At 54.8% G+C, this 25097-nt stretch overlaps 2 protein-coding genes across 5 annotated transcripts; one reads left to right on the plus strand and one right to left on the minus strand.

Annotated features, from left to right (window-relative positions):
• Nucleotides 1-30: 30 nt before the first annotated feature.
• On the plus strand, nucleotides 31-9499 carry ILVBL (ilvB acetolactate synthase like). 4 transcript variants are annotated; one of them, XM_049098339.1, is made up of 17 exons: nucleotides 32-429; nucleotides 728-872; nucleotides 2056-2257; nucleotides 2380-2507; nucleotides 2597-2735; nucleotides 2826-2937; nucleotides 5264-5363; nucleotides 5499-5596; nucleotides 5713-5911; nucleotides 6479-6527; nucleotides 6826-6960; nucleotides 7947-8061; nucleotides 8161-8330; nucleotides 8407-8477; nucleotides 8559-8630; nucleotides 8817-8922; nucleotides 9042-9499. In XM_049098339.1, exons 2-17 carry the CDS (start codon nucleotides 738-740, stop codon nucleotides 9218-9220), a joined length of 2010 nt encoding a protein of 669 aa, XP_048954296.1. In that variant the 5' UTR covers nucleotides 32-429; nucleotides 728-737; the 3' UTR covers nucleotides 9221-9499. The 4 variants fall into 4 exon arrangements, with proteins under 4 accessions (XP_048954297.1, XP_048954296.1, XP_025313623.3 ...); XM_025457838.3 differs by lacking the exon at nucleotides 6479-6527 and having other exon boundaries at nucleotides 34-429; nucleotides 5713-5849; XM_049098340.1 differs by lacking the exons at nucleotides 5264-5363; nucleotides 5499-5596 and having other exon boundaries at nucleotides 31-429.
• Nucleotide 9500: 1 nt separating this feature from the next.
• SYDE1 (synapse defective Rho GTPase homolog 1) lies at nucleotides 9501-16325 on the minus strand. The gene is made up of 8 exons (XM_025457837.3): nucleotides 16180-16325; nucleotides 14222-14563; nucleotides 13476-14120; nucleotides 13109-13323; nucleotides 12368-12494; nucleotides 11998-12158; nucleotides 11223-11448; nucleotides 9501-10923 (listed from the first exon to the last, which is right to left on the minus strand). Exons 1-8 carry the CDS (start codon nucleotides 16265-16267, stop codon nucleotides 10520-10522), a joined length of 2208 nt encoding a protein of 735 aa, XP_025313622.1. The 5' UTR covers nucleotides 16268-16325; the 3' UTR covers nucleotides 9501-10519.
• Between the last annotated feature and the right edge of the window lie 8772 nt (nucleotides 16326-25097).

The raw sequence follows: 25097 nt of genomic DNA on the forward strand, positions 1-25097 counted from the left end.
TTACGGCTCTGCGCACGCGCGTCGGGCCGGACCAAAGGGCGCAGCGGATCCTAGTGAAAGCGCCACCGCCAGCTCCGGGCCCAGCGCCCCCCCCCCGCGCCGCGCGCCCGGGTCATGTGACACGAAGGGCGCCGAATGCCTCGAGGCAGCGCCATTTCCCGAACGTGAAGGCCAAAGTGCCCCGAGGGCGGGAGACGCCTTCTGATGCGATCTGACCTCGACCCGCGCAGCCCGCGGTGCGGGGTCGAGCTCAGGCGCTCGCAGTGCGCGGGGGTCTGGCTTTAGGAGAGGGGCACGCACGCTACCTTGGGGGCGTGGCCTGCGCCTTCTGGGTGACCTACACGCGGGGTGGGTGGGCTCACCACTGGGGCTGAGATTCGGGTCCAGGTGTGACAGAGGCGGGGCTTCCCGCCAACCACTGAGAAGCAGGTAAGTGTGTAAAGCTATCTGGAGGCTGTTCAGGCCGCACTCGACCTGTGGTGGGCTAGTTTCAGTGGCGGCGGTGATGTAAGGGAGGGGGAGGGGCTGGCGCCGCAGGAGGTGTGGCCCGGCCCGAGGGGCGTGGCCTGGCTCTCGAGGGGCGTGGCCTCGTGAGGCGTAAGGGGCTTGGCTGCGCGGAAAGTGGGACGAAGGGGCGTGGCCCGGCATCCGTGCGGGAGGGGGTTACCTTCTTCCGGAAGAGAGATCTACGTCCAGCTGCTCGCTGGCGCTGTCCTTTCTCTTTCAGGTGCCGCCTCATGGAGACCCTTGCGGCCGCCGCCCCTGCCCGGAGCTTCTTCCCCTCCTTCCTGCTCTTGGCCTGCGGGACGCTGGTGGCCGCCCTGCTGGGCGCCGCGCACTGGCTGGGGCTCTTCTATCAGTTGGTGCACAAGGTGCGGGGGCACAGATCAGCGGCGGGCTGGGGGCAGCCAAAGAAAGAACGAGCTCCCGGCCCTCCCTCTAACTCACATATTTTGCAGGCGGAGCAAGTGAGGCCCGACTCCTTAATGTAGGGGACTCGGTCGGGAAATTCTATCCACCTCCCTGTCCTCTGTTTGCCAGGCTGCAGGCAAGGCCCTCCTGGACTTTGCCTCTAGAAAGAGATAACTGCAAGTTGCTGCCCCGGCGCTCATTGCCCTTCCCCCTCCTTCCCCAGCGGCCGGGAGCCCTTTTCACAGAGCACTGCTCCCTAAATGTGGTGTGGTCACAGTGGGCTGAAGGCAGGCCCTGGAGGGGGCCTGTGATAGTTGTCATGTACCTCTCAACACCTCCCTGAGTAGTTGCTTTTGTTTCTCTCTTCTTTTCCCGAGAGAGCTTGGAGGTAACTTGCCATAGGTGATAGTTTTTGGAAAGAGTTGACAGACCTCATTCTGCACTGCTTGGCTCCTCCCTCAGGAATCTATCTACCCCTGCCCCCCCCCCCCCCCCCACTCCCTCTTCAGTTCCTCTTGTCTTCACCAGGAGCAATGGGAGCAAGGCTACTACTAATCTTGAGGATTTGTGGAGGTTTAAGGCAGAGGCCTCTAGTGTGCAGGGCTGTGAGAAGGCCGGGTCTGGGAAGCCTCAGCATGATCTGTGCCAGCAGGCTGCTCTCGTGCCAGGTGCTTGGTAGCTGGCCTGCCTGCCTAGTGAGTGGGAGGAAGTCTAGCAGGCTAGAATCCACAGTCAGGGTGCCAGGCCCTGGAGGGGAGGCAGTTCTGGTATCCTGCCAGATGGCCCCTGGTCAAACTACTTAGGGTTCTCTGGATCCACTTTCCCTCTCCTCTCCCTGATTGCCCCACCGCCCCTGAGACAGGCAGTGTAACAAGGGGGTGCTTGAGAGCATTGGTTCTAAGCGACTTGGACTATTGCTTGGGCAAGTCTTGGTCTTCCTAGCTGCAAAACGGTATAATCTCCAGAGAATCTGATGGGATGACATGTCCTGCTCTGGGCCTGGCCTATAGTATGATAGATGCCTAACCAAGATCAAAGTTCCTCTTACTGACTCTGTCCTGTCCTCCTTCCTTGGGGGAGCAAGATTGTCCTCTCCCTACCTGCCCTGGTGCTTGATAATCTTGCTCTTCCCTGTGAGTGCAGGTGGACAAGGCAAGCATCCAGCATGGTGGGGAGAATGTGGCAGCTGTCCTAAGGGCCCATGGTGTGCGGTTTCTCTTCACACTGGTCGGTGGGCACATTTCCCCGCTGTTGGTGGCCTGTGAGAAGATAGGCATCCGTGTGGTGGACACCCGCCATGAAGTCACAGCCGTCTTTGCCGCTGATGCTGTGGCCCGCCTGACTGGTGAGGGCAGAGCAGAGAGGGCTGAGGGCTGGGGAGAATGGGATAGGAGGTGTTTGAGGGGCAGAATTTTTTCAGATGTGGCCAGGAGGGTGGGCACGGCTGTGATGGATTCTGTGTTTTAGGGACGGTGGGCGTAGCAGCAGTGACAGCAGGCCCTGGTCTCACCAACACAGTGACTGCAGTGAAGAATGCCCAGATAGCTCAGTCCCCGGTCCTGCTTCTGGGTGGGGCCGCCAGCACGCTGCTGCAGGTGCCCTGTCCTTGGGTGGGTGGCGGGGGTCCCTGGGAGCCTCAGAGAGCTCAATGTGTTAACTCCCTGGACTCCTCTGTTTCCACCAGAACCGGGGTGCACTCCAGGCCATTGATCAGATGTCCCTGTTTAGACCACTGTGCAAGTTTTGTGCTTCTGTGCGGAGGGTGCGGGACATTGTGCCCACTCTGAGGCTTGCAATGGCTGCTGCCCAGTCAGGCACCCCAGGTAGGTGAGGGGTGCTGGGCAGTGGTCAGGCCCTATGGCCTGGGCCTAGAGAGGCATGGCCGGCTCAGTAGCCTCCCTGCCCCTCTTCAGGCCCAGTGTTTGTGGAGCTGCCCATCGATGTGCTGTACCCCTACTTCATGGTCCAGAAGGAGATGGTGCCAACCAAGCCGCCCAAGGGCCTCATGGGTCGAGTGGTCTCTTGGTGAGTAGCCCCACTCCCATCATGCCCTTTTTTGTAACTTCCTGCCAGTATCTATCCCTCCTTTGAGTCCTTCATCAGCTTGCATATCAATTGAGTTGGGGGAGGGCAGCCAAGGGAAGAGCATTCTATATAGAAGGACTAGCATATGCAAAGGTCCTGAGGCAGGAACAAACTTGGTGGATTGGGAAAGCAAGGTAGCCTATGTGGCAGCAGCAGGTGAGCAAAGGGGCAGGGGCTGAGCCCAGAGCAGTGAGCAGGGGCTATTGGGAGGACCTGGGTTTTTTAAAAATTCAAGATCCATTGAGAAGCATTGCAGGGCCTTAACAGAGGCGTGCGATGCCCTGATTCAGGGCGTTCTGTTTAACTGCTGCTGGAGAATGGACTGTAGGGTTGAGTGGAAGCTGGGAAGCCAGGAGGAGGTGTGGTGGGCCTTGGCATGAGAGGCACTGGTGGTTGGATCCAGGTGGTGGCTGTGGGATGCAGAGACGTGGGTGGATCACATGGGGACGCTTGGACCTCAGGCCAGGGTAGGGGACAAGGTTTTCCTGGAAGAGCTACAAGCTTGAGGAAGTCTTTCAGTTGAGAGGATAGAAAGAGTTTCCAGGCAGAGGTATGTGAAAGGGGTGTTTTTGGTCACCACGGAGATGGGCCTGGTTGAAACAGCACAGGACAATCGATTTTCCTTCTCCTTCCTCTCTGTCCCTGCTCTTTGCCTGTGCTTGCCCTTCCACCTTCTGTTCCCCTTCCACCAGTGTGTGCTGCTCTAGGTACCAGGACAGGTGTGAACAAGACAGTCAGGCCCCTGCCTGCTTGAAAGACAGTGTCTTCAGGGAGTAGTGGTTTTTTTCACATGTCTCTTGGAACAATCCATCCTGTGTTAAAATGGCAGGTATTATGTGCATTTCATAGATGGGTAACTGGGACCCAGGGGGGCCAAATGACGGGCATGAAGTCCTCCAGCTTGTTAATGCTGAGGATTCAGCCTGGAGGGGCCCTCAGTGCTTTATCCACAGAGCTCTGTGCTGTCTGTAATGAAGGAAATAAAAGTCCAAAGAGACGGGTCTAAATCCCAGGACTGCCACTAGCTAGGTTAGGTGTGTTAACCTTGAGCCCGTGGTGAGCCTACTGCCACCCCTGCCATGGTTTAATTGATATACAGCTAACATAGGGTGCTGTGCACGCTTATGTAGACCGCGTCATGATTTAACTTTTCTTGACTTCAGCTTCCTTATCTAAAAATGGAGGAGCATTGCCTGTTTTCCCCTCTAGACTAAGATTCCGTGAAGAATAAAAGAAGGTCATTTTGATAACGTAAAATGCGGAAGTGAATGATTAACTTACTATCTTAAATAAGAATAGGGTTGGAGTCCAGTATCCCTGTCAAGTGTGAGTCAGGGTGTCTCCCATCCTTTCTCCAGCATGTGCTTAGGGAACCACAATTACAGAGGGGGACTCAGGTCCTGAACACACAAGAAATGGCTGGTGACCGTGTCAGGCAGGCTGAGTTTTTAAGCAGTTTTAATTCTGTGGCCATGACGGCAGTCTCTTTTATGACCCCTCCCTTCTCTTCTTTCTTGGGCTGCCCCTATCCAGCCTCCGGCACTTCCTCTGCCTTTTCTTTTTACGTTGGTTCCTTCCGTGTTCTCTTCTCATTCTCTACAGTCTTGGTTCCTCTTTAAAAGAGAAACAAGCTTCAGGCTCTGGCTGCCTTCTGCCACCACTCATGTGTCTTGTTTTGGGCTGAGTTGGGTGTTCCTTGAGGGCTGAGCTGGGCAGGATGTATCTCTGTGTCTCCAGGTCCTGCACAGGCCTATGTGGAAAGTCAGGGCCCTAGGCCTGATGGGTAAGGAGACGGAAGGAGGTGTGTCAGAAGCCAGAGAAAGCGGCTTGAGTACTGGGGATGTTAGTAGCCTCACTGATTGTGTGTTTTGCACAGTGCTTTATATTCTGAATGGATAGATAGTGAACCTTGGGAGATTCCCTTTTCCATTTTACAGAGGAGGAACCTCAGGAAGGTTAAGTTACTTGTCCAGTCACACAGCTAGGAAGCGGTGGAGTTGCGTGTGGCTGTCCCTGTAGCGGTGGCCCCGATCCTGGCATCCATGCCTGTGTCACTTGTTCCTGAGGGTCTGTGTCAGGTTGGGTGGTCACCAGAAGCTTCTGAGGGAAACAGGCTGCTGGAGACTTGGTCACTGAGGTGTGTTTCTCCTGGGGTGTTGCTTGTCCACTCCGGTGCCACCTTCTTCTCTCCTAGACCCGGCCTCCTCCAGCTCTTGGAGCCCTGGTCATTGATCTTGGTAACCGCCTCTTCCTCTCACCTTTGCAGGTACTTAGAGAATCACCTGGCCAACCTCTTTGCAGGAGCCTGGGAGCCTCAGCCTGAGGGGCCTTTGCCTCTGGACATTCCCCAGGCATCCCCCCAGCAGGTGAATCGCTTCCCTTTCCTGGCTGAGGACCCCCACCTGGCAGAATGGCCTCTCTGAGTCAGTTTTGGGGCCATGATCTTGGGAGCTGATGGTGACTCACACGGTTGGCTCTTTGAGCCCCATCTCTCATCCCAGGTTCAGCGCTGTATGGAAATCTTGAGCCGAGCCAAAAGGCCCCTTATTGTGCTGGGGAGCCAGGCTCTGCTGCCCCCGACACCTGCTGACAGACTTCGGTGAGAAGCCTCAGCTGTGACCTTACTCTCCTATACCTGGTCCCTGCTTCCCTGATGCCTTGTGGGGTGGGGGCACTCCTTGACTACACTCTCCTCTGTTCTGCCTGGATTCCTAGGGCTGCTGTGGAGACTCTTGGCATCCCCTGCTTCTTGGGAGGGATGGCACGAGGACTGCTGGGCCGCAACCACCCCCTCCACATCCGCCAGAACCGGAGCGCCGCCCTGAAGAAAGCAGATGTTGTGCTCCTGGCAGGTGGGCCTCAGCCTCTTTCCTCCCTCCAGGCACCATTCTGTGACCCTGCCCCTCCTAGTCAGGTACTTATTGGCACCCTACCCTCATAATCACCCATCCTTTATCTTGGGCCCCTTCCAAGGGTTTGGACAGCCATGTACTTGACATTCAGCTAAACTCTTGCAAAGTTGCAGTTGTGTTGTGGGACTCAGCCTCGCACTAAGGAAAATGCAGAGGTAGTGGGCACCTGTAGTATTTGTGTTCAGCATTTGCATTTGTATATGTTATATAGGATTTATATAGCATATACACATATGGAATACACGTTCTCATGTAAGGTATTTGGAATCCTGCCTAACATACCATAGTTGTATCTGTTGTTTGCTGTTGTGTAATAACCATTCCTAAACTGAGTGAGTTAAAAAATAAACTCACTATTTCTCAACGTCCAACTAGATAGAGGTTAGGTAGCAGTTCTGGTTTGGATGGGACTCATTCATGAGTCTATAGTGGGAGAGGCAAGCAGGCATCTGGGCTGATCTGGGCAATGTTTGGCGCATATACTTGGCCTGGGCTGACTGCAGGCGGGGTTGACATGGCCTCCGCAGGGATAATTGAATTCTTTCACTCTTCCTTACCTCTTCCTTCAGCTTTCTCATCATCCAGCAGGCCAGCCTGGGCTTGTTTACTTCATGGAGGGTGAGAAACATGCAGAGATGGGAGAGCACGGTTTTTTAAGAGAGACCGTGGAAGCCACAATTCTTGAAGCCTGGTCTCAGGGACGCCTGCCTTCTTCTGTCACACTCTGTTGGCCGGAGCATGTTCCGGAGGCCAGCCCAGATTTGAGGGGTGGGGAGCTGTGAAGTCAGTGCATGTGGTACTAGTATGGGGAGAAAGGAAGAAGAGGGACCCTTGTGCATTTAGTCTGCTGGGGTGGATTAAGTAAGGTAGTGGGACACTGGCCCTCCAGCCATTGAGACTATGTTCCCCACTCTAGGAGCCGTGTGTGATTTCCGCCTGTCTTACGGTCGTGTCCTTAGCCGCAGCAGCAAGATCATCATTGTCAATCGTAACCGGAAAGAGATGTTGCTTAACTCAGACATGTTCTGGAAGCCCCAGGAAGCCGTCCAGGGTGAGCTCCCAGTATCCCCCCAACACATATATGTTCTTCCCGGTCCTTCTCCTGACCTCTGCTGCAGCTGGCTTGTGCCGGGTGCTGGTGAGCAAGGCTGGGACCCTGCCCTGCTGGGCACCCAGTCAGCAGAGACGTACATTTGGCTCTCAGACTGATGGGTGCATCTGGATGAACAAATGGTGGGGTGTGCATAAGGGGGAAGGCCTGGGAGTGTGCATGTGATCGTGCTCCTGGCCGCAAACCCTCCCATGCTGCCAGCTGCCTAGAGGACAGAGAGCTGCCTCTGTTGTCTCGGCAGACTATCCCTATTCAGTCTGCTCCCATGGCTTCTTTGTGCTCTGCTTTGCCCGTTGCTCCAAGCACATTGACTATGCTACGTGGACCTCTTGTGTCAAGCAGAGAAGTGGCACTGCTGCATTTGTGCCTGGGAAGGCCCACTGTAGCAGCTGGTAGGCAGAGGCCAGGGGCCCATTCAACCGGGCCGGAGCAGAAAGGACAAGGCCTGGAGTGGGGATGGACGGGCATGACAAACTCTGCTTCTCTGAGCGTCCATGGGATCACTTCCAAGACGGAGATGTAAAGTGCATCACTGGCCCATTTCTCGGTCACTTTACAAGCACTCTGCATGCCTGGATTGGAGAGACATGCTTGGCTGATGGAGGTGTTTGGAGGGATGTGTTTTAGAGGCAGGATTGCCAGCACCGTGTGATCTAGGATGTGAGGAGGAGATAGGCGACAAGGCTGCTCATTTTTAACCTATTTTGTGTTTCCTAAATCCTCCTTTCTATGGCCTTGCTCTCTGCCTTACCTTGGCTGCCCTAACCTGGTTCTGGCAGACTCTGGAAACTGCCCTAGGAACATCCCTGGCCTGCCTCCTTGTCTCCTGCTGGGATGTTGCCATTGGATTCCTGCTGTCCCTGGGCCTCTGGTGCTGGAAGGGCAGGAGGCCACTTCCCTGCAGCTGTATCCTCTTCCTTCTATAGGAGACGTGGGCTCCTTTGTGGTGAAGCTGGTGGAAGGCCTCAAGGGCCAGACGTGGGCCTCAGACTGGGCAGAGGAGCTTCGGGAAGCTGACCGGCAGAAGGAGCAGGCCTTTCGGTGGGGGCCAGGTGGAGCAGACATGGGGCCAGGGGTGCAACTGAGGGCTCCTGGCAGGCTCCACTGCCGGGCGCACTGACACACATCGCTCCGTGGCAGGGAGAAGGCGTTGACACCAGTAGCCCAGCACCTGAACCCAGTGCGGGTACTGCAGCTGGTGGAGGAAACTCTGCCTGACAACTCGATTCTGGTGGTCGATGGTGGGGACTTCGTGGGCACTGCCGCCCACCTGGTGCAGTCTCGTGGCCCCCTGCGCTGGCTTGACCCTGGTAAGGAGACGCCTCTGCCTGGGATAGCTTGCATTGTCGGGGCCCCATTAATCCCACCTACTCTTGGTTTCCCTAGGGGCCTTTGGGACTCTGGGGGTTGGTGCAGGATTTGCACTCGGGGCCAAACTGTGCCGGCCGGATGCTGAGGTGAGTGAGGGTGCTGGAGGCAGGGGGCAGTGAGCTGTTTTCTGGGCAGTGAGCACTCAACCAGCCTTGTTCCCTGCTCAGGTGTGGTGCCTGTTTGGAGATGGAGCCTTTGGCTATAGCCTCATTGAATTTGACACTTTCGTCAGGCACAAGGTGACCGGGCTGCCCCAAGGGAAGCTCAGAGCTTGGGGTTCTGGAGAGGTCATCAGGAGTGGGTAGGGCTGGGGGGGGGGGCGGGGACTGCTTCTGTCTGGCAAAGGTCCTGTCCCTGTCTTTGTCCTCTGGCTGGCCAAGCCTTAATACTGAAGGCTGTGGTCTGGCCTCATCCTCTCCCTGCAGATCCCAGTGATTGCCTTGATAGGGAATGATGCTGGCTGGACACAGATTTCTCGGGAGCAAGTGCCCTGTTTGGGCAGCAATGTGGCCTGTGGCCTGGCTTACACTGGTGAGAGGCCTGGGTGGAGTGGAGGGGTGGGGGGGATGCTGTTTCATGTGTTCCTCTCCTGGACTGAATGCATGGTGGCCTGGGTCCCTGCCACCATCTGACTTGACTTCCCCTTTTAGATTATCACAAGGCAGCCATGGGACTTGGGGCACAGGGCTTGCTGCTCTCACGGGAGAAAGAAGATCAGGTGGTTGAGGTGCTTCGTGATGCTCAACAGCAGTGCCGAGATGGCCACCCAGTTGTGGTCAACATCCTCATTGGGAGGACAGACTTCCGAGATGGCTCCATCGCTGTGTAGGGCCTCCTGGGTCAGTACCCTTGGCTTCCCCATCCTTGGACTGTGCCTGGCTGGGTTAGAGTCCTTGCCTGCCTTCGACCTGGCCTATCAGGTCCAGTGACTCTAGAACCCTCCCTGAAGATGGGGTGGAGATGGAGGGGTCAGAGCTCAGTGAGGCTCACTGGAAAGCTCCTGGACCTCTTTCTCTGGGGGCACAACTGCCCTCTCTCCCTTCTTCTCATCCACACTGAATAAACCATCTCTGGTCCATGTGTTCATGGGGGCCCGAACACTCCAGAACTTGTGCATATTGATTTATTGTCCACAAAAATGGAAGTGAGGGAAAGGGGGGAGACAGGAGGGGACCCTACTCTCCCACTGGAACTCTGGGGCCCCATGAGGCTCCATTCCTGCGGATTTCAGGGTGTCTGGCCACTGCAAACTCTTTCCCCCTCAGAGGCCCCTGAAAGAGCCCCATATGCCTGCTCCAGACGTGTCCATGCACACTAGTCCTCACACACAGACACACACGCATGGAGGCAATAAATATGTTCCGTACCAAAGTGCCCCTAGCCTGACATTTCAGGTGGGGCCCCTCCTAAAGGGAGGTCTTGTAAGTGCTGTTTTCTCAGGGATGTGGAGGAAGAACTGGGTAGGGGAAGGGCCAGACTCTGCTATCTCCATTTCCTGGTTTGAGGCAATCATGGGGTTTTCCCTGGAAGAGAGGGTGGGGAAACCAGCTATTTTTCTAAAGGCCCTGGGCTGCTCTTATCCAGCGGGAGCCTGGGGTAGGGGCTTTCCCCCACCCTGCCCCAAATTGCACCCTATGATAGTCCTTGGACCCTCCAGGGGAGGGAGAAGCAGAGTGCGGTGCTTAAAGCTAATACTGATTTGGTTGGCAGCAGCAAGAGGACTGAGGGGGGGTGGGGGACACTGGTGGGGCGGGAAGGAAGGGGACGGTGTCTCACCATCCCGGGGTGATGCTCACAGTAACTGGTGTTTCCCTGGCAAAAGGGTGGGGGGCGAGAGAGGCCAGCCCAGCAAGCGGGAGAAGTGCTTTTTGGCAGCAAGGGGAGAGGCCCTTGGTTACTTAGAAAAGATGCCCCCAAAAGCTGGTCCCGAAGTCCCCAGTCCCCAGCCTTCGCAACCAGTGTCCCAGCACTGAGCACTGGAAACGAGGAATGATTCTCAGCAACCGGCTGGCTGGACACTAGGCAACTCCCCAGCAACCGGGACCCCGGCCCGGGCGACCGGTCCGGTCCCCTCCGTCGCTGGGGCACCCGGCCCGTGTGACCGGGGTCCCACTCCTCCCCGCCCGGCTCAGAGGCACACGTTGATCTGCTTGGAGAGCTCTCGCTCCAGGTCCAGGATGAGGGCGTCGAAGTCTTTGAGGTTCAGGTGCGGGTTGAAGGGCGCCTCGAAGTCGTCGTCGAAGTCCGCGGCGCCCGCCGGCTCGCCCGCCTCCTCGTCCTCGTCCTCGCTGTAGCCGCCCGTCACGTGGTCGTAGTCCGGCCCGGACAGAAAGTCCCGCCCGCACGGCAGGAAGTCGCGTCCGCAGACGCTCCAGTCGCCCGCATAGCGGTTACTTGGGGGGCTCTCGGGGCCGCCACGGCCGCGGGGCCGCGCCACCACTTCGGGGCCGGCGAGCGGCAGGTGCAGCGGGGGCTGCCGCTTGGGCCGCAGGTACGGCGCGAGGCCTGGAGGCTCCGGGGGCCTGCGGGGATCTGCGGGGGAAGAGCGGGGCTCGTGATTGGCTGCCTCGCTAACCGGGCCCCGGATTGGCCCGGCGACCTGCCATCGGATCGGGGGACGGGGTTTCACTGGCCGAGCCGACCTCTGATGGGCGGGCCCAGAGGCCGGGCGTCCGACCGCGTCAAGCAAGGATTGGCTTAGGCTGCCGGGTACCGGATTACTCGGGCGAGGGGGCGTGGCCCGCCTAGTCCGAGGCTCCGATTGGTCGGCCGAGAAAGCATCCGGCGGCAGCCTGGCCTGGATTGGCGGCGTGGGCCGGGGGCGGGCTCACCTGGCCAGGCCTGCAGCAGGTAGTGCAGCACCTCGATGTGGCGCTTGAAGTCCACTGCGTTGCTGAGGCCCGGGCCAGAGCTGCGGATGCGGGGCCTGGAGGGTGCCTGGCGCGCCGGCAGCAGCACGGGCCCGAAGCACACGGCCAGGTTCTGCGGGGTCATGCGGTTGTGGGCGTGGAAGGAGGAGACCAGGCGCAGGTGGTCCAGGAGGAGCGTCAGCGTGGCCTGAGAGAAGACGGTTGGGAATCATGAGGCGAGTGAAGCCGGTCCCCTGTCACACCCGAGTGGAGACCAAGGCGGCCCAGAGTGGGGAAACGACAGAGCTAGGGCTTCGGGATTATGGAGGGAAGACTGACGACAAAAGTAATTTGGCTTTGGTCTGGGAGAGCTTGGATTTGGATGGACCCACTCCTCTGTGTATTAGGCAGGGCTAGCATTAATCCCGTTTTACAGATGAGGGTACTGAGGCACAGAGGGTCAGTCAGGACTTCTCCAGGATCTCACAGCCAGGAACCTTCCTTGTGGTAGGTGGACAGACCTGTATTCAGAGCCTGCATTTTTGTGATATCCTGGCTGTGCATGCTTGGGGGACTCACTTAACTGCTCTGAGCCTCAGTTTCCGTAGCTATGAGGTGGGGATACTAATAGCACCCACTTTCTAGGGTTGTGACAGTGCCACACGTTCATGCACACTGTGAGCGCAGGTGTGGGTGCAGCACTCTCCTGGTATCAGCCCACTCTTGAGTCCTGCCCTCTCCCACCAGCACAACTTACCCTCTCCACATCCGGCAGGCAGTTGAGGAGCTCACGGGTGCCCTCAGTGCTAGAGGGGGCCCTGCTTGGGGGTCCTTGGGCCATGGCCTCCAGCACCACCTGATAGAGGGGCTGGGTGATGAGTGGGGTGGGCAACTCCCGAAGATAATCCTTGAGGATGCCTGTGGACACAGGGCCCACTCTGGTCAGGGCAACCCTGGCTTCTGAGCCTGGAGGGGTCAGCTGGGGCTGGGAGGGGGAAGAGGAGGACAGGCACAGGAAAGTGAAAACAAGGCCAGACAGGAAGGGGGCGGTCACAGAGGGACCACAGGGACTCCCTTGAGGTGAAGGTTGAATAGGGAGACAGTAGGGGCAGAAGGGGCATGCTGACCAGTGATGACATTGATATCGGGATACAGGTCCTCAGAGAGGCAGACAGCTGCACTGTCCCGCTCAAAGGCATCCCGGAGCTCTTTCTTCACAGCTGCTGAGCCACACAGACGGTACAGCCCCACCACCTGGAGGTGGGGACAGAGAGAGATCTTGCCAGTGCTACAAACTGATCAGGGCTGGGTGGGGTGAGGGGTGGAGGTCTGGGTCAGGGTGGCAGTGGGCTGAGGGGTAGGGGCTGACTGTAGCTTTACCAGCTGCCTTCCTGCTCCTCTGACACCTGTATGGGGCCCCCACCTGGCTGCCTGAACAACCTGGCCCTGTAAACCCTCTGCTTGGATCATTCATCCTGGCACCACCCTCCTTTGACTCAAGAAATGACTCCTCTTAGCTCACTTGTCACCTCCTCTGGGAAGCCTTTCCTGACTACTCCAACCAGCTTTAAACTCTCCCAGCTTCTTCACTATTGTCCCAGCCACAGTGAATTATTGGAATCATGTCTTTTCTCCCAGCTGACTCTGAGCTCCAGAAGGTCTGGGACCAGGTAGTACTAAACAGATGGATGACCTATGGGTTCTGGGTTGGGTGCTATGGTCTAGGGGAGCTTCCAGCTTGTCTAAGCTGGGATTGGATTTAGGAGTGTGCCAGGCAGGATGTATGTGTGGGGAAGGCCTGGGCTCTGTGTGCCGAGTATCCTGGGGTATAGGTCTGAGGGCCAGCTGGGGTGGGGCAGGGGGCTCACCCGAAGCCCTCGGCGCTCAATCTGCCCAACGCACTTCTGGATGATGAGGGGCACCTGGCCGGGGGGCTGTTCCCGTTCCACCAGCAGCGGCAAGGGCAGCCCAAAGACTCGGGGCTCATCTGTGCCTGGGGCTTCCTGCTGCTCTGACAGCGTCAGCTTGGCATACAACAGCCCCTGGGGCTCCAGACGCACGGCCAGTTGCTGGGCCTGGCACCCTGAAGATACAAGGGTATCTGTGGAGTCTGCCCCCACAGGCTTCTATGCCCTGGTCTCCTACTCCAAATCACACCTCCACCTGGAAACTCTGGGGGAAAGGGGGAGCTGAATCCTGTGCCAACCGCCCCTCCCTTGCAGCCATGTATCCTACCTCGGAAGACTGTGGGTAGGAGCACAGTGCCCTGGGCGCAGGGCCGGTGCCTCCGCACACCCGGGTCCCACGCCAGCACCAGTGCCCGCAGCAGCCGGGCCGCCTCGAGTTCTAGGTGGAAGGTGTGGTCCAGCCGCAGGAAGTCTGGTCCCCCCCGCAGTGGCCCTGTTCGGGCCCGGGCCACCCCATCCACCTGCAGTAGGCAGCAGAGGTCTCTTGGGGTGGCCCCAGGTGCCGGCCGCAGACCCCCCAGCCCATACAAGTGTAGGCTGAGGCGGCCCCAGAGTGCGGCCGGGGGTGCTCGGGCTGTTGGGCCCACCTCATAGGGCCGGAAGGCAGTGGGCGACGGGGGCCCTGCTGGGCGCTCTGGTGAGTCACCATCACTGAGGTAACCGGCCCGAGGGCCCCGCGTGGCCCCAGCCCCTGCTGCCCGTCCGGGGGTCCCCACACTGCTGTCCAGGTGGTAACGGCTGATGACGGAGCCCTCGGGGGCGACCCTCTCACGCTCTCTGCCAGCCCTGGTGCCCCGCAGGCTCAGCCGGCGCCTAAGGTCGGGCAGCTTCTTCATCTTCATGGACAGACGCCTGGCTGGGCCGGGGGACTTCGTGCGGGAGGTTTTGGTGGGGGGGCTGGCAGGGGCTGCACCTGAGGGAACAGCAGATCTCAGGGTTCAGAAGCCTGGGCTTGGGGTGGGGGTGAAGCTGGTGGGCATCTTGGGGGGCTGGAGGTATGTGGCTAATGCTCACCTTGGGAGGCCGGGCCCTCTGGCTCAGCTGAGCCTGGTTGTGGTCCTGGGGGCTCAGGTGCCAGGGGTCTGGAGTCTTCCTCAGGGATAGGGTTATACCAAATCTCACCCGCAGGCTCCCCGCTTCCAGGTGCCCTGGGCCCCAAAGCAGCCTCTTCTGGTGGCTTGGCCCCACCCAGCACCCATCGGCGGCTGCTGGGCTCCAGGCTCTGCAGGTAGGCCCCCCGAGCTGGGCTCCGAGATGTCTCAGGGCTCGGGGGCACCTCTGCTCCAGCCTGGGACCCTTCAGGGGCCTGGGGCTCTGGCTCTGGAGGACTGGGCTCCGGGCGCTGGGCTGGGCGGCCTGGCAGAGAGCAAGGAGAGTGAGACGCAGCTACCCCCTGCTACCCCCAGGGCAGCCCCAGCCCTCAGCTCATTCCCTGCAGGGGCCAGGGCTGGGGTGCACACAGTGCTGGCACTCACTCCACATGTTTGTTTGGAATAGGCGGGCACAGGCCAGCAATCTCATTGGTTGCAAGCTTAGAGCCAGCCCCCTCTTAGTCGCTGGGGTCCCAAACAGTGTCCCTCTGCCCTTCTTCAGCTTCGGGGGTCCAGTGGGGTTTCTCCAGACCTGGGCCATGCATTCTCAGCTCTACCTCCCAACTCTGGGTGGAGCCCGGCCCCTGTCCCTTCCTCCTGGCGGCTTTGGGCAAGTTGCTTTCCTTCTTTGAGCCTCAGTGCCCTCCCGTTAAATGGGGGGAGGAGGATTCAATGCCCCCCTCCAGGGAGGCATCAGAGAGCTCATTGTGGGGATGGCTTCCTAGGGATCCAGGTTATGGTCGAGCTCAAAGCCTGCAGTGAACCCTGGCTTGCTCCTTTCGGAAGACAGGAGCAGGCACGACAGCTAGGGCTGCGTCCTCCCTTGGCTACATCACTAACCCCAAACCACCTCCTACCCCCCCCCACCCCCACCCCCCTGCCTGTCTTCCAGACTCTGCCTCCATCCTGGAGTGGGCCCGGTCTCTCAGCCCAGTCCAGATCCCCACAGTCAACGCCTTGGGGCCTCCCCTTTGCTCCATCCTCCAGTCTCTGACATCCTGGGCTGTTTCCTGTCTGTGTGCGTGGGCACCCCAGTCCCTTCTCTCTGCTCGAGGAACCTTGGGAATCTTTGGGAAGGGCTTGGTGGTGGTGGTGGTGGTGGGGGGGCGGTCAGAGCGTGGAGTCGGCAGGCCTCCCTCCCTTAACTCCTTCCTTTCTGGGACTTTCTGACCCACGCTGCTCCCAGTTCCTTAAGGTCTCCTCTTGCTTGCTGGTGGACTCCCTCCTCTGGTCAACTCTTATTTCCAACGCCCTGGGCTCTGTCTCGGGGGTCCCTATTAGTAGTATAGTCCAAAGAGCTGTTTAAGTCACTTAATTGGCTTTGGGCACTGCTCCGTGCCTCAGTTTCCCTGCCCGTATTAAAGGGACAGTTTCCTAAGGTTGCCTAAGGTGGGCGCAGCTGCAGTCACTGGTTAATAGGTGGAAGGGGGCTGGGGGGTGACCACTGTGACTGATGCACCGCCTCTCTCCCTCCGCTGCAGGAGTTCGCTGCCCATCTGCCATCCCGGGTCTCCAAGGGCGCGGGGTGTCCCCCAGCCTGGGCCCGTTTACCAGCTTCCCAAGTGCTCCTCCCCTCCGCCCTCCAGGCGCTCGGTCTCGGCCCCATTTCCTGTAAGGGGCGAGGCCCCCTCCCGGGCCTCGCCAGGAGCCCGCAGCGCTGGCATCCCGGGCCAGGCGCACATAACGGTCCGCGCCCCCTCTGCCCCGCGCCCAGCCCCTTCCTGCCAGGACCCCTGCCCGCTCTCGGCCCCCCGCCCGGGGCCGCAGGGGACTCCGCGGGGCTCCCCCTCGCCCCCCAGCCGTCCCGCGTTGGGGCTCCGGGACCCCCTCCCGGGCGGGGCGGGGCTCGGCGCCCCCTCCTCGGCCGCCTCCCCGGCTCACCGCGCTCCTTCGCGTCCGACTTTTTCCGGGGAAGTTTCTCCCGGCCCCGCAGGCGGGAGAAGGTTTTCCTGAGCAGCGGCTCGGCCATGCTGGGGCCCGGGCCGGGCCGAGTGCGCGCCCCGGGCTCCGGCCGCACCGCCCCCCGCCCTCCCCGCCCCGCCCGGGCCTCCCCGCCCGCCCCCCGCTCCGCGCCAGCAGGAAGCGCATTCCGGGAATGCTTGGCCCAAACTTTTTTTTTTTTTTTTTTTTCCCCTTCCCGCGGCCTGAGCGAGCGATGCTGGGAGATGTAGTCGCCCGGGCCGCGTGGGGAGGGGATGGGGGCGCTAGGCTGCCTTCCTCGCTCCACCTGTGCGTATCCTGGCACGGTCCTGGGCCCTCGTCTAACGTCTTACCCACCCTCTTTACTGAAGGAACACAGCAAGTTCTCTAGGATTTACCTTTAAAGCGCATCCTGCACGTATTCCTCCCCCCCCCCCCCCCCCCCCCCCGCCCTCCTTTCCCCGTCTACTGGTCCAGCCTGGTGCAAGACCTGGCATCACTCCTTTCCATGATACCTCCTCTTCTTGAGTTTCCTGGTTGCCACTCAGCTGCCTCCTCATGTTCCCATCCCTCAATTCCAGTTACTACCGATGTTTAACAGACGTTTTCCAAAACAGTGGTGTAAGAGCCATTTTTTGATACCCACAGATGCTGTGGGTAAGGAATTTGGGCAGGGCACAGCTGACATTGATTGTTCATTCTCCTTGGTTAGAAAGTCTTTGAGGTTTAGGGGTATCTCAACAAATGGGGGGCTGGAATCATCTGCAGACATGTTCACTCATATGGCTTGTAAGTGATCACAGCTGAGGGCTGGGACCTCTTTATAGGCTGTGGACTAGGGCAGCTACATGGGCCTTGCTCCCTGGCATGGGCTTCCTCCCAGCAGGTCAGTAGTCAGGGATACCAGGCTTCATACATGGCCACCCAGGACTTGGAAAGTCAATAAGACTGAAGATGCATTATTTTTTTCTGACCCAACCTTGGGATTCATGTTGTGTTACTTCTGGCACCCTGATTCAAGAGGAGGGGGCATAGACCCCCCCCCCCCCTTCTCAGTGGGTGATGTGTCAACGTGATCTTGTGAAGAGGATGTGGGATGTGGCCCATCTGGGAAACTTTAACCTGCATCACTCTGTACATTCCATTCTCCAGAGTGGACTTAAAAAGCTGAAGCCAGATTACTGCACACTCCTGCTGTACAGTCTTTCCATGACTGCTCACCCCACCTACAATAAAATCTAGATTCCTGGTAAGACTTCTAGCCTCATCTCTTTTCTTGTCTCCATTGCTCACCATGACCTCTACTCTGATCCTCCTTACATCAAACTGTACCTGTCCCAGGCCCTTTCCACATGTAGTCCCCTCTGTCTGGGAAGCCCAGGTTCTTCTGAATTTGCCTCTTTCTCATCCTTTAGTTACAAAAGCACACCCTAGGGAGGCTCTCCTTGAGTACACAACACTGTCCACTCATTATTATCTCATTGTGTTTCATTTCTTTGAACACTGTCACAGCTTGAACTTAAGAGCTCCAGCGCTTTGTTCTAGTTTATCTGCATCCTTGTCTAAGTGGGACTCCACCAGAAGCTTGTCCGTCTTGCTCACTGCTGAGTGTTTAGGTAGGAGATCAGGTATCAGGGGCCAGAAGCCTGGATGGAAGGGGGTGGCTAAGAGTATTGCAGAGGAGGTTGTGTGTTTGTTTATCATGTGTCTCAAAGTGGATCTCTAGGTTTATCCTACTTGGAGTTCATTGAACTTCTTGGATGTGCAAATTCATTTCTTTCATCAACTCTGGTTGGTTTTTTTTTTTTTGGCCATTATTTCCTCAACTATTTCCTTATCCCTTTCTCTTCTCTCCTGGGATTCCCATTATGCATATGTTAATATGCTTGTTAGCATCCACGGATCTCTCAGGTTCTGTTCACTTATCTTGGATATGTGTTTGGGGGGAGTCAGGCTGGAGAGTGATACATCCTTGATGTCTTTGAGGGAGCGGCTGACGATGAGGAAGAGGTCAGGGTCAAGACAGCACCTCTTCGCAAGTCCCAGGGAAGAGGGGAAAGGAGGAGGGCTCCATCAGGGTATCCCAGCATCTCAGAGAAGCTGGAGGCTGATATGGGGATGAGAGCATCCCTGGCCCCACCCACATCACATCAAATGATTACAAACCACTCACACACCTCATCCATATTTATTTATTTATTTATTTTTGGTAAACACCTTTGACAGTGTTTCTGTACTTCTCCTGTTGCATTTATTTGGCTACATGGAGCTTATTTAATTCACAGTTGGCTATGATTCTTTCTCAGCAACCTGAAGTTCTTGGTGTTAATAAAATGGTTATGAATATTGAATTTCACATTTTGTACAGTCTGTACAATTATTCATCTGGATTTTGATAGTTGCTGTTTGGATTTAGGAGCCTCTCTCTCTCTCTCTCTCTCTCTCCCTGTGTGTGTGTGTGTGTGTGTGTGTGTGTATTCTCTTTCCCCCAGATGTTCTCACTGGCTGTAGGCCTGATGTGCTGTATTTATGTGCCTGATAGATAAATCCAGTCCCCAGCAAAATGGGGATTTTTTTTTTTTAAGAAGAAATTCAGACAGAGGGGGCTGGTGAGGTTTGAGCAGAGCTCTGAACCTCTGTGGCAGACAGTGGGGGTTGGTGCTCATATACCCTAACTCCCTCAACCCTCACGTGGGATGACTGAAGATGTATATGTTTCGCACTGATGCCCACAGGTTCCCATGGGACTGAGCTCCAGCTGTCTACACTGGAAACTTGAATACCAGTATGCTCTTTACTGACTTCCTTCCTTTCGGTTTCTCACTTCTCCACCCGCCCCCATTCCAGCATTTCTTGGATCACCTCCCAAATAAACTACCTGCACTTGAATCCTTGCCTCAGAGTCAGCTTTTGGGGGACCCCAAATGCAGACATTTTTTCTAGGATTCAGTTTCCTTGTCCATCCAGAAGGAAGAATAACTCCCCCTGTTACCAAGGCTGTTGGGAGTGGGGATAATGGAGGCAGGGCATGTGTCTGTGGGCTAAGCCTCTTTTCTGCCATCTCCTTGGGATCCTTAGTTCCTGGGAATAGAAGATGGAGAAGATCATGGGGAGCAGGCTCCCAGTCCTCCCTCCCACTTTTGTCATTGCCAGTTATCCCTGTGCCCGAGGCTCACCTGCATCAGGCTCTTCCCAGAGGGTGAAGAGGCACTTGCCTGTCTGGGAGTCTATCCTCAGAGGAGCCAGGGAAGAGGTGGTTGCCCCGAGATGTCCACCAGGGCAGCATCAAGCAGCTAGAGGGAGAGAGGTTGCCAAGCAGCTTCCAGAGGTGGGATATGGCATCACCTGACAGGCAGTTAGTGGGGCAGCATATCTTGGCCAGAGTCTCCGAGTGGCCCTTAGCAAAGCCCATCAGGAAAGCTGTGGGGTTGAAGCTGAGGTGCAGCAAAACCGCCAGGCCCCCTGCAGTGCCCTCCTTCCATTAGCTGCAGGTCTGCGGGGCCTTCCTGCTGACCGGGCCCCTGTACATGCCCCAGGACACCTTCAGCAACTGGCCACCAGCAGCCATGCCAAGAACTGCCATGGTGTCCAGCTTGCAGGACCTCTGATTTTCCCAGAGGAAGGGGAGGCATCCTGGAGAGGGGTGACAAACAGGTCGGCTGGGGCAAGTGGCCAGGGGTGGGCAGGGCCAGGCAGAGACCCCATTTCATTCCTTAGCTCATCCCTCCTCTCTCCCAGATCTCTGGACTCTACTGCACATTCCACAGAAAGGTCTGGCTCCTGACTGGCACCTGGGAGGTAGCCCATAAGCCCTTAGACTGTCCTACTTGATAAGAATCTCTCTGTATACCTGGGGGCCATGCTAACAATGTGATTTATAGTGGGGGGCTTTGGGCCACACTGTGTCAACTTAACCTGGAGGGTACAGAGATTGAGTAGCCAAGGTTAGCCACATGGGCGGTCAGCTATGTCTATGTGGCTGTTGTGGGCTGAATTGTGTCTATACCAAATTCATATACTGAAGCCCTAACCCTCCACCTACCCCCCAGTTCCTCAGGATATGGCTGTATCTGGAGATAGGGCCTTTAAATAGTGATTAAATCAAGGGAAGTCTTTAGGGTGGGCCCTAATCCCGTATGACTGGTGTCCTCATGGGAAGAGGACATTTGGACACAGGATGTGTGTGGACATAAGGGAGATCATATGACAGTACAGAAGATGGCCATCGATCAGCCAGGGAGAGAAGCCCCAGAAAGAACCAATCTTGCCGATGCCTTGATCTCAGACTTCTGGTCTCTAGAGCTGTGAGAAAATAAATTTGTCTTGTTTAAGCCACACCATCTGTGATGTTTTATTATGGAGGCATATACTCCCTGGTTGGCAGTAGACCCTGTGTGTGGTCTAATGTCATTGCTGGGCAAATTAAGTGCTGTCTACATGGATCTGCAGGAAGGGGACAACTGGTCCCCTGGTGGCTGCTCCCTTCTGCCCATGTGCCTTTTACCTTTGCTGATTTTAATCTGTATCCTTTCCCTGTAATGAACTGTGAATATATCCATTTTGCTGAGTTCTGTTGACTCCTTCTAGTGAATCACTGAACCTGAGGGTGGTCTTGGGGACCTCCCACAGCACAAGTTCACAGAGATAGGAGTGACTCCCCAGATCCCTAGCAAATGTACATTTGGGAGTAGGAGCTTCCCCTCTAGGACCTCAGGCTGAAGCCTTACTGCATCCTTCCTCATGCCTTGTTGGATGTGGCTTTCTTTTCTACCAGCTGATCCACCTTTTGCCCCCCAGAGCCCTACATGGGGCTGCAATGTGGCCTTGGGCGAGTCATCTGGGAGACCATCCAGCAGGATGGGGTCAGGTTTTCGGGTCACACTCCCCTGGATTGGAATCCGCACTGTGCCCTGATCTAGCATATAGCCTTGGGACGTCATTTTCCTTTTCTGAATCTCAGTGTCTGTCTCCAAAATTGCTTTGAATCACCCTATAAAATCCTATGTACATCGAAGGAAGTGGTATTGTGCTTTAATGGTGGCCAGGGTGACTCTGCTGTACTCTTCAGATCGGGATAAATGGGCTCAAGCCCCTTCCAACATCCTTGCTGAGGTTTTGGAGAATTACTAGATGATTATTTTCTCATGGTCTCCTGTTATTGCTGAATTAAATATTCTAACGCTGAGCTTGCTCTTCCTGGTCTCTAGGATGAGAGGAAGGCTTCTCTCCTTGATTTCACCAAGGTTCCTGGGTGTATGTCAGGCTTTACGGAAGCTCGGGAGGCAGGAGAGTTTACATCGTGTACACAACAACCTTATTTTGACTGTTAGCTGTCTCTGTTGTTACCCAGCCTACTCCTAGAGTCTTGCCATTCATTGCCTCCCCATTCATTCATTTGTTCATTCATTCATTTGTTCATTCATCTGTTAAGTCAACAAATATATTTTAAGTGGCTGCTGTATGGAGTTGGGCAAGATAAGCAAGAAAACAATCTCTCAGCTCACAGTTAAGTGGGTGAAATAGACATTCATCAGAGAATCACACAAATGAATATAAAATCACTGATGTGATGAGTTGAATGAGGAATAGTGAATGTATAGCTACCTGATATAACTGAGGTAGGGAGGGGGTGAGAGGCTTCTGTGAGGAAGTGGGGTTTGCCTTGAAATCTCAAAGCTGAGGAGGCATTAGCAGATGCAAAGGTCCTGTGGCACCATCCATCCCTTCATTTTTTTGGTGCTGGGTTTTGGCCAATTTCACTTCTCACTCTTTGGTCCCTGTTGGTCTCTCTGCTTCTTGTTACTTCCATCCATGTGTACCAGGGTTTGCTAACCACAGAGCCTGTGGGCCAAATCTGGCTCTTGAGCTATGAACTATTTTTAAAAATTTTAAATGGTTGGAAATGAATTAGAAGAAAACATTTCATAAGCTACTTTTGATAATTTTGATAATTAAAACTTTAAACCTAAGGTCCGGTTTTTAAATGGTTGGAAATGAATCAAAAGGAAACATGTCATAAGTTACTTTTGATAATTTTGATAATTAAAACTTTAAATCTAATGTCCGTGAAGGGAGTCTTGGTAACCATAGGATTACTGTGTCCAGTAATATGTGATGTTAGACAGCTCACATTGGATGGCAGATTTTAGACAGGATTTTCTGTTTCTCAAATTAATTAATCTTTTTCCTAATTGATCCTGGAGCTCAGGAAGATGATACAGAAGGTGAAAACTTTCTCCTCATTTCCTCTTGATGGGTAACAGTTGAAATATTTTGGTAGTTGAAATATTTGGGAATCCGCATTGCCAGGTAGCTAAATTAGAAGAGGTAAGTATGTGGGAGTGTTTCTGGGGTGGGTGGAGAAAAGGAGTGAATATATGCCAGTCACTGAAACTCAAACAGCCAGATCCATTTTGGCAATATATTTTACTTTCTTAAAAAAAAAGTTACATGCTATATTTTACCACTACAATTTGGGGGAGAGAAGTGCATGGAAGGAAGGTATTCGTTGAGAATATTTCTGAATCATTTTGATGATGTCAACACATTTTTTAATGCAACAGTAAAGAAGGACTATTTTCATGACATGGTAAAATAATATGAAATTCAAGTTTCAGTTTCTAATCCTTGCTGTATTGTCTATGGAAGCCACAATAGACAATACACCCATTGTGACAGAGACTGTATGATCTATAAAGCTGATAATTACTATCTGGCCATTTGGAAAGTTTTCTGACCCCCAATCCATGGTATGATTCATCAGTGGATTCATTCTGAATCACAGGCCTTCTCTATATCTTTGCTTAGTGTCATGGTGTCCTCTGCCCTGTGGAGCAGTCCCAGTGGTGACTGACTACTGCAGTCCTCCATGAGGTCCCACACATCCCACTCCCCACGCTGTGGGCTGGGGACACACCTCTCCGTGATTTCTTTGAATAACCCAGGCTCCACCCCACCACAAGAACTTTGCACATGCTGTGCCTCCCAGGGGAGGATCCCACCTACAGCCAGGATAAATGTTTCTGAAAAAGTTTTAAATCCACTTTGTGAAACGGCACTATCGCCACCTGGTGGCCATGTCCTCAAGCTGTAGCCACAATTCTTTCAAAGCGTATGGTGTGATGTGGACCTTTCTCTCCAGGACCGTGTTTAAGGCAGGGAAAAATCGAAAATGTTTATGGAAAAATGCCCCAGATCTAGTTCTCCTGAACCGAAGGCCTATTTGGGTCCCACATCTCTACAGCCCTCCATTCCATCCCCCACCTATCTCTGTGATCCCCAAACTTTAAGGCTCATAGAAACCCCATGGGTTGCTGTTAAAATTATGATTTAGTGGTTTGGGATGGTGTCTGAGTCTTCATTTCTAGCAAACTCTCCATGATGCTGATGCTTCTGGTTCATGGATCTACTTGGGTATCAGTCTATTTTTTCTATTGAAAAGGGGACAGCAAACTCCTTCTGTAGAGGGTCAGATAGTAAATATTTTAGGCTTTGTGCACCATAGAGTCTCTGTCAAGATTATTCAACTCTGTTCTGTGGCTTGAAATCAGTCATAGATGATACATAAATTAATGGATGTGGGTGTGTTCCCATAAAACTTTATGAGCACTAAAATTAGAATTTTATATAATCAATCTGTCATAGAATAGTCTTATTTTATTTTTCCCCCAACTATTTAAAAATATAAAAACTACTCTTAGCTCACAGGCCATACAAAAAACAGGCTGTGGGCTGGATTTGGCCCAAGGCTCCCTGTTTGCAAATCCCTGCTTTAGGCACCAACTTCTAGACAGTATGGTGTGATGTTAAGACCTGGGGCTTTGGGATGGGTCTTTTGTTTGAACTTTGGCTATCACTTATTAGCAGCTTCATTTTTCAAGCTTCAGCTTCCTTATGTGTAAAATAAGAACTTATATCACCTAACTTGTAGGGTTGTTGTTTAAAATATAATGAGATAACACACACAAACAGCTTAGCACTGTGCTGGGCATGCTATATATCTCATTATTGTCATCACACTGAGGGCCCAGAAAATGGATTCAGAAAATGAATCCATGCAATTTAAACCCCTCATGTTTTCCTCCAGCTGTAGCCCAGACTCTCTTAACCATGACACACAGTGAGTCATGGACTTGAGGGGATGTGTCTGTGTGTGGTCTTTGCATGATGCCAGCTCTTCCTAAACTTGCTGTACTCATTTGCTAGGACTGCCATAACAAAGGACCACAAACTGGATTAGAGAGTTATTGTCTCATGTTTCTAGGGGATAGAAGTCTGAAATCAGATGTCAGCAGGGTTGGTTCCTTTCGGGGACTGTGAGGGAGGGTCTGTTCCATGCTTCTGTCCTGACTTCTGGTGGTTTGCTGGCAGTCTCTGGTGTTCCTTGGCTTGTAGAACCATCACTTCCAACTCTGCCTGCATCTCCACACGGCATTCTCATGGTGTGTCTGTGTCCATGTCCAAATTCTCCCTTTTTTTTTTTTTTTCAAATTCTCCCTTTTGATAAGGTTGGCAGTCATATTGGATCAGGAGCCATCCTAATGACCTCATTTTAACTTGATTACCTCTGTAAAGACCCTATTTTCATGTAAGGTCACATTCTGAGGTTCTGGGGAGTTAGACTTTGACACATCTTTTCTGAAGGATGAAATTCACCTCCCAGCACTAACTTTCCAGTCCATCCTATCTGGCTTGTTTTGATTGGGCTTTTAGAGTCATATTGGGTTTGAAGTCAGATGATGGGCATCACAGAAAACACATGGGCTCTGCAGCCTCTCCAGGGCCTGTGTCCTCAGACTGAGGTCTGTGTACTCCCTGCATTAAGGCCACCTGGGAACTTGTTAAAAAGGCAGATTCTAGGGTTTAGTGCCAGACTGCTG

Source organism: Canis lupus, chromosome 20 (assembly GCF_003254725.2).
Source record: "Canis lupus dingo isolate Sandy chromosome 20, ASM325472v2, whole genome shotgun sequence".
In the NCBI taxonomy this organism is placed as follows: domain Eukaryota; kingdom Metazoa; phylum Chordata; class Mammalia; order Carnivora; family Canidae; genus Canis; species Canis lupus.